General features: G+C 38.8%; 1 protein-coding gene across 1 annotated transcript in view; it reads left to right on the top strand.

Annotated features, from left to right (window-relative positions):
• LOC119407517 (gamma-aminobutyric acid receptor subunit beta-3) overlaps positions 1–8,884 on the top strand; it is a 42,843-nt gene that overhangs the window by 28,605 nt on the left and 5,354 nt on the right. Inside the window, exons 7-9 of the mRNA XM_037674341.1 lie at positions 721–873; positions 5,315–5,559; positions 7,991–8,071. Coding sequence (XP_037530269.1) covers positions 721–873; positions 5,315–5,559; positions 7,991–8,071 — 479 coding nt within the window. The remainder of the gene's footprint in view (positions 1–720; positions 874–5,314; positions 5,560–7,990; positions 8,072–8,884) is intronic.

Genomic DNA, 8,884 nt, shown 5'->3' on the forward strand with positions numbered 1-8,884 from the left:
GGATGGATGGATGGATGGATGGATGGATGGATGGATGGATGGATGGAAGGATGGATGGATGGATGGATGGATGGATGGATGGATGGATGGATGGATGGATGGATGGATTTGTTTTTAATAAATGACAGAACTGAACAGATAGAACTGAAAGATTGACTAGTTTTTTTTGTGTAAAATAAACATTACAAAAAGTATTTTTACGCAGTTTATTAAGGTGGTTGATTTTTTTTTTCCCCGAAGGACCATTAACTGTGAAAAAGTTAAATAAACTTCCATGGGTCAATACTATGTAATAATATTATTGTTTAAACCACTCAGAGGAGCTTATTTGAAGGTTATTGTTGTTTTACTGATTCATTCTCAGTACAATGCAAATTAGGAAACTTACAGGCACTTTAGGCACATTCCTACAAGTTTTATACTTACATTTATTACAACACATTTACAGATCTCAGTGAACGCTTTAAAACTATACATACACTGTTAAATTTTGACAGATGCTGTTAAGTGTAAAATGTTCTTTACTTATTTACAGTTGTTTCATAAAGCCCTTATAATTCTGGAAAGTATTTAATTTTTTACAGGTTTTTTGCTAAGTCTAAATTTTGTCCCTCACAATATTTGCAACATTAACAACAATGTTTTGAACCAAAGTAAAGTGACCATCAGGATTTATTTAAATCAAAATCAGCTGAATCTTTTTGCCATCTCATCCTGCAGGTGCCTACCCTCGGCTGTCTTTGAGCTTCAAGCTGAAGCGAAATATCGGATACTTCATCCTGCAGACATACATGCCCTCCATCCTCATCACCATTCTGTCCTGGGTGTCATTCTGGATAAATTATGATGCTTCTGCTGCCAGAGTTGCATTAGGTATGCTGCTTTCTTTTCTCTGAATCCAAACAATTCACTTGTTGCAGAAAAAGTGCTGTTAAAAATATTAAAAATGTGTTGGTTCCTATCAGCGTGTTTGAAGCTGCGGCCTTGCTGTGTAATAAAATGCCTAACTGGATCATAGACTCACACTTTCCACTGGCTTCTGAGTCTGAAACTAATGGTTTATTCAATCATAGACATCCATTCTGTAATATTTAACCCAGTAAATGGACATTTTTCTGAAAGCTTATAGTTCTTGTGTCATGTTGTAAATGTTTAAGCTCAATGGTTTCATTTGAATTTTAGTTCACCATCAGAAAACACAATGCTCCCCCTAATCCAATTGATCTTCACTAGATTTCTTCTCTCTCTTAATGGGAATCCTCATTCAGACTCAGTGCACTCTAAGTACTCCGTGTGTAAGAAAGAGAACATTATTGCAGCAGCCATTAAATCTCTGTTGTCTGTACACCGTCATGAGAGAAGTGTACTATACGTATTTTGGTGGCAGACAGATTTGGCAGAGCATCCTTAGGGCCATAAAACATCTTGACACCCATTCATGTGGCTGATCTTCTTCAACACCACCTCATTGAGAAGACCATTGTCTGAGTCAATGGGAAATCAATGCAAGTTAGAAAGCATGTACGATTACAATTCTGTCCAAATTCAATCACTGTTGAGGAAACGATTTACCACACTTAAGGGGTGTGAGAATGTCCTGAGTAAAAGTAAATCTTTAGGCTTCAGATAGGAGCTGAGGAAAGTAACACCTAACTTTTGGAGCTTAGGAAGTAATTTTAGGACATTTTGTCAAATACCCAAATTGTTAAAGTGGTAGCAGACTTAGTGTAATATATTTGTGTTAAAAATACAGTGATAAATAAAGGGCTAGCATTCCTTTCTGTGCCAGAGTTTCAAACTAAGAATATCTTGTTGAGAGAAGATTGATATAGAAATTTTGATTAAACCTTCAACCTTAAAGTCCATCATTATAGTCACAAGTGCTCTTAAGGGGTAATTACTGTTCTTGAATATGATAGTTCTATGTTTTTTCACATTCGGGCCATGTAAGTAATAATAAAAACTTAAATAAACAGATCAGTCAAGGAAACATCTGCACAGAGTCAGTGATTGCAGAAGGCTGATGAGATCATGCCAGGGATCGGGCTCAGGCAGGAGTGTGGTGCTTGGTGTGCTCTTCCTCTCTTTCGTCTTGTAAAACTTATAATGGATCTCACGTCCTCGTCAAAGCCCTCACTCTGTCTCGGACTGTTCTTCTTCTCCATCTCTGCATCTTTCTGAGAAGGTTCTGACTCCTCAGTTCCATCCATTTCTGGGTCCGTGACTCCATCCCCCACCTCAAACTGAAGTTGAAGCTTTATGTTTAAAAATCGCCACACTGTTGTGACTTAAAAACACTTAATAAGACCAATGAACAAACACTCAGAGACACAAATAAACATATTATTGTCCATCTTGTTCAGTCAATAATACAAATAATAGTTTGTTAAACAACCATTTCTTTAACTGTAGCTCTAAAAGTTAATGATTATTTTTATCTGAAAATCCATGCTGTGGACCTGCTCTTGACTCACACACCATGTTGTTTTTCTTCTAATTATGTAAGTAACATGTCCATGTTGGTGAGCCATCCAGGAGAGAAAAAGGCACAGAAACATTCTTGTTGATGTTGTGTAATACTTTATATAAAAAAACTAAAAAAACACTTTATGTTTGTTTGTGTAGACGTTCAGAGCATCAGTTTGGGCGTCTAAGTCAACTAATGATAAGTGGCCGATAATTCTTAGCTTGTAGATGTAAGGATGGTACCATTTGCTGTTTGTGTCTGTTTCCCTAGTGTTTCCTCATCAGTTTAATTGGTGCCACCTTTGTCTCGTCACAGCTGTTGTAATCACGTCTTGTCTTGTCCTTGTATAAAAGCTGTCTGTTCTGTGTTGTTCCTCGTCGGGTCGTATTCGTTGGGTCTCTGCGTTCTCCTGTGTTCTCCTGCGTTCTCCTGCGTCTCCCCTGAGCTCCCTGAGTTTCCCTCTGAGCCTTCCATCTATTTGTAAGTTTTGCTGCCACGTCAGCTATTATTTTGTTCTTTATTTACTATTAAAAAATACTTATTTTTGTAATCTGCCGAGTTGAGTCCTGTCTGCACAATTGGGTTCGTTCCTGTCCACAAAATCCTGACATTAGAAATATTTCACATTGTATTAAGATTCTGTGGAATGTTTATGATCAGTTCAGTTAATAGCTTAACTCTTGGAATGACTTCAGTTTGGAGAAATATAATTTAGTTCTAACTGGACTGATGAGCTAACAGCTAGTCCAAGTGGAACCAAGACTAAAGTACCCTCCTTAAACAATTACAGTCTCAATAAAGCCAAAGCATTTGTGGGAACACTGTTTTATAAAATTATTACATTGCTGTAAGTTTAGTGTTGCTTGGATATTTACATAAAATTAGGTTTGTTTCTTTTTGAGGTCGATTTTTGCAAGAATATACTTTTTCTGCTGGAATAAATGTGCAATGCAAAACTGGCTGTGGTTTAAAGGTTAAAAAAATTACTGTTTTTGCTTGAGTTGCTCTGAAATTTTGGTATAAGAAATGCCAAAATTTGCTTTTCTTTGTATTGTTTGTCTATTCAGACGTGCAATTTAATTTGTCAATCCATCCATCCATCCATCCACCCATCCATCCACCCATCCATCCATTTTTTAATAAAGTCAATTGGACTGTCTTTTCGACATTTTGATCCTGTTATTTTGACAAACTAGTGCTGTTGTTTTGATACGTGATGTAATGTGAATAACACACATCAAATATTTCACTTGTGTTTATTTATATATTTTTTTTACTGTAAGCTTTTTTATTATGTCTGAAATGTTATGCACTGTGGTAATGTATGTAGGAGTTCTGACACAGCAGTTGTGCGCGCATCCTGCAGAGCTGTCTGGAGACGCAGTGCGTAAAACAACAGTCTGCAGGGTGCACATCTGAAGGTGGATGAAGACACTCCCCGCGGGACATGCAGTCCACGTCTCTGCTAGGCAGGAGCGTGTGCGTGAGCTCATGTGTGTAGTGCTGCTGGAACATCCACTTCACAGACTGGGCAACATCTCCTCTTGTTGTATTTTAAATAAATAATCAAAATAAAAATGTGCGATGACTTTGGACTTTTAGGGGCGGAGATTTGAGTTGCTGGATCCGAGCAGTCAAAAGGAGAGAGAGTTCCTGGATCTTGTTCCGACAGGATCCGGCTCAGATTAATCACTGGGTATTTTCTCTGTCCATACGTTCACAAACTTTTTCTTCTTTGGGCCATAACTTCTGATCCTTTCAAGATAATTTAATGAAATTCAAAACACTTATGTATCATCACTGGACAGAGTGTTGCATGCACATTTCATCATGCCAGCTCCAAGGTCAAGGCCACAAATTAAGAAAATTGTTTATTCAAGGTACCGTATTTGACAAGAACCCTTTTTGGATCAGCACAACAACACCAAACTCAGGAATGGTTTAAAAGGTTTATTTTTAGTGCAACTTCTGGTGGAGGTCAGAGTCCAGGTGGGGGTCCAGTCTGTAGAGAGAGACAGGTTAGTGACTATGAAGAGGGCGACGAGTTTTGAGACTTGCTGTGAATAAGTCACTAACTTTCTCAGTCTGGTTGGACAAGAGCTGAAGAAGTGCTGAACCTGGTGACGTCACTTGTGCAGCGAGAGCTACAGCAGGAGAGCGGACCGTGGTGCTGAGCGTGGTCCGTGGAGGGCAGATCCAGAGACAGGGTCCAGTAAACATTGCAGGGGTCATACACAGAAGATCAGAGAGCTGATACCAGAACCAGGACGTGATCCAAAGGCATAGTCGAAGGAGGAGAAAGATAAGGTCAGTACCATGGTCAGATGTAGCAGACAAATCCAGAAAGGGCCAAGCAAGGAGAGGAGTTAAAAATCAAGGCTGAGGTTCATGGTCAGGAGTCAGAACAAGGTATGCTGGATTTTTACTGTCAAAAAGCTTTCAATAATCTGGCACCGAGTGAGAGTTGAGCTGGGCTTAAGAATGGTGCAGGGCAGGTGAACAGGTGAGAGCTGACTGCTGTGACAGGGCAGAGTAGGCGTGGTCCAGGGTGACAGGAGCTGAGGATGGGTGACAAGCAACACTGAACTGAACATGGAGATAGACAATGAGGGGAGCATGGCAAAAAAAAAAAAAAAAAACTGGAAGGAAGGGGGCAAAAATGTGACAGCATTTGCTTTTCTGGGCCATTGTTATAGATTGCTGTATAATAATTTGTCAACGAGTGCATAATGTGTCATGTGTGGCACTCTTGTTTTTAATTTTTGGAGACCAGGTCAAGGCTTATAAATCTACTTTTATCTAAATGTATTTCTTCAATGTATTTCAATCAATTTATTTTTCTCCTAGGGATCACCACTGTGCTTACAATGACAACCATCAACACCCACTTAAGAGAAACGCTCCCTAAGATCCCCTACGTCAAAGCTATAGACATGTACCTGATGGGCTGCTTCGTCTTTGTGTTCCTGGCCCTGCTGGAGTACGCTTTTGTGAACTACATCTTCTTTGGACGAGGACCTCAGATGCAGAAGAAACTGGCTGAGAAGGCACTGAAGACAAACAATGAGCGCAATAAATTTGACAGACCCAAGGTGAGAAGCACTACAAACACAAAGAGGGCAAGAGATGCCATAGATGCATCCTAAGCTCCAAATAAGAAAAATCACCTGGAATGTTACCTGTGTTAAAATTCCATCTTGGAAAGCTGGAAGTCCCCGACTAGCCCGAATCTCAAAATTCAATGTGGCTGCCTTGAAAATGAATCTTGTATTTCTACCATTAGATAGCCGGGATACTGAAACTAAATACACTGCAGGAAATTTTTAAAGAAAATAAAACTTTTAAAAATGTGTCATTTGTAATGCTCTCATGAATATTCCCCAGCAACACACAAAATGAACGTATGATAATGAAAGAAATTTTAAATGTTTTAAAATGTTGACTCTAGATGCTTTATGTTTGCATAGATAGAATAAAAGTTACAGAAGAAAATGCAGTTAGTTTGTGCTCTAGTTTGATTAATGTACTACACAGGCATTTAAAACTAAAAACTAATAGTACAGTACAGTAAGACAAATCAACATGAACTTTATGATGGTTCTTTTTGTGCTGCTTTAACAGCAGATTATTTGGGTCCTGTAAAACAGCCCAGCTGCTGATTCATGTTTGGTGTCACCATCAGTCATTTATTTTATTGCTGCCAACTTGGTGCAGACAGCTTCTTTAAAAAAAAAAAAAAAAGAAAAGTCAGTATGTGAGCAACAACGTTAACTCAACATTTTCAATGTTGGTATCACCTGATTCTATTACATTTCAGGTGTAACAACAAAAACTGTAAAAGGTAGGATTATGACTGATCAAACACCAAAACCATACATTATTTCTACATTGGACATAAACAGGAAATTAAAGGAGAATCTAATTACATTGTTCTATTAACTGTATTTTCTGAAGAAAAATGAAAGCCAATTAAGGGAACACTGACTCTAATGTGATTGATTCTGTGAATCAGACTCTTTAATCATTAGGTCACGCTGTGTTCCTCCCTCTTGTGAAAATAAATGTTGACCACATCCATTTCCATTCTCTTGGCAAAATCCACCACATCTGTCCTTCCTGGTTTCTTTCCTGGGCAGCACAATGGCGCACTTGGTAGAGCTGCTGCCTCTCAGCGAGCAGGTTACACTGGTTCACATCCTGGTCTGGGGGCCTTTCTGGATGGAGTTTGCATGTTCTCTCTGTGCATTTCATGGGTTTTCTCTGGGTACTCTGGTTTCTTCCCACAGACCAAAAACATGCATGTTAGGCTGATTGGTAACTCTAAATTATCCCCATGGTGTGAGTGAGAGAGTGAATTGTTTGTCTCTATGTGTCCCTGTGATGGACTGGAGACCTTTCCAGGGTGTACCATGCCTCTCGCACAGTGACTGCTGGACATGGGTGCCGGCGACCCCCACAACCCAAAAAGGAAGAACTGGGTAAAGATGATGGATGGATGGATGGATGGGTTCTTTCTTTGACACCAAACTACCCATCACTTCCTCATCCCCTCTGTTTCCTTCACCAACATGTCCATTCAGGTCTGCTCCGATCACCACTCTTTCCTCCCTGGGAATACTCTCTATCACTTCATCCAGTTCCTTACAAAAGTTATCTTTCTCCTCCTCATCACATCCAACCTGTGGAGCAAAACCACTGACAATGCTTAGCATCAGACCGTCTACGTCTACCTTCAGGCACATCACCCTATCTGACACTCTTTTCACCTCTACTAAATAAAAACAGTTTCAACCCTGCTCCAATGCTGCGAGCCTTGCCACCCTTCCACTTGGTCTCTTGGACACATAAAACATCTACCTTCCTTCTCTGCATCATGTCAGCCAGTTCTATACTTTGCCCCCACATTTAGAGTTGCTATCCTCAGTCCTACATTCTTGATTCTCCTCTTCTCCCTCTTGTCTCCTCACATTTCCCTCCATGTGATCTTCGACTAATAATCCCAAAGATATATTTGTAATTATTAGGAATACTGTTTCATAATCCTTTACATTGTTGTCTGTTTTGCATCACGTGTAAAATTCTGTGGGGGTTTTTGCAAGAGAAAATAGGTGCAGCAGTGAGGTTCAGCACTTCTGATGCAGCCACGGTCACTTCCAACAGGAATTTAATGCTGTAACGTAGAACTGATAATGAAGTAAAGGTTTAAAATAAGCTTTCTGTGAAGAGCTACAGCTCTTTGGAAATTGGAGTTGCGTTAACGCAGCTTAAATGCCCTTAAGTCTCAGCCCTGCTCAAAGTAGCCATTAGCCTGTTATTCTGGTCGTAATTAAATTAATTTTCTCCACACTGTATTTGTTCAAAGGGCTCTTTACAACAGGTACATACAGTAAGTTGTAAATATCATCACCACAAAATCCCACCTCAAAAGGAATGAATGATTACTTTAACGTAAAGCTTTAAGAGAATGTCTTCAGCTCACATCTGACCAAAACTGAAACTTTGCATTTGTCTTTCTTCTGCTAGTCCCTTCTGGACGGAATCAACTGCAAGTCTTCGTCCCTGAAACAGTCCAATCAGGTGCAGAGTCGTCGTCACTCAAGACGAGTGAGTGTCCTTCACTGCCACATCTGTGTCACATCTGTAAAATCCTTACCGAAACTACATCTGCAATAAAAAAAAGTTATGCTTTATTTTACAAAAAAACGTGTTAGGGTTAACTAATACTGCATTTTCCTGTTGTGTATTAACGTTTTTTTTTTTTTGTCTGTGCGAGTGTTTAATATCCTACATCATACAAGCAATTCCCTTCATCCATAACAGAGCCTGCATTGGTGTTTGAATGTTAGTTTTAAAATTCCTGTAGTTACAATCAGAATATGACCTAAAACATATTTTTTACAAAAACAGTAAAAACAGTTCAAAGTGCCCAAACAAATAACGAGGGACAATGTTTTACAATGTCTTCAATTATTGAAGAGAGTAATGCATTTCTTAAAGCGTGTGCTAAATAAGTTTTCAAGAATTTTAGTCCTTTCTTCTGGACTGAACGGGTTCAGGATTTGGTGAACTTCCTCACAAGAACAGCTCACATCAATTCCTTTCACAACATTTTAGTTGGATTAAGGCCACGAGTCTATATTAATAAATATAACAATTTTCTTTTTTAATTCTTTGGTAGAGTAATGCTTGTGTGAATGGTTGCCCTGTCATTTATTTTAAGTTTCGTTCATGTTAGTCCTTTTACTAATCTCTTATATGATTAGAAACTTAAAGTCTATATATTTTAAAATTTATTCTTGTTTACATTTAGCAAAACAGGCTCAGACAATAATACTACCACCACTATGTCTTAGAGTGGGACTAAGATTTATCTTATGTGAGTCAAAAGCTTCTAATTTGAGATTTATATATATTTAC

The sequence above is a fragment of the Nematolebias whitei genome, chromosome 3, assembly GCF_014905685.2.
Source record: "Nematolebias whitei isolate Nwh7 chromosome 3, NemWhi1, whole genome shotgun sequence".
Classification (NCBI taxonomy): domain Eukaryota; kingdom Metazoa; phylum Chordata; class Actinopteri; order Cyprinodontiformes; family Rivulidae; genus Nematolebias; species Nematolebias whitei.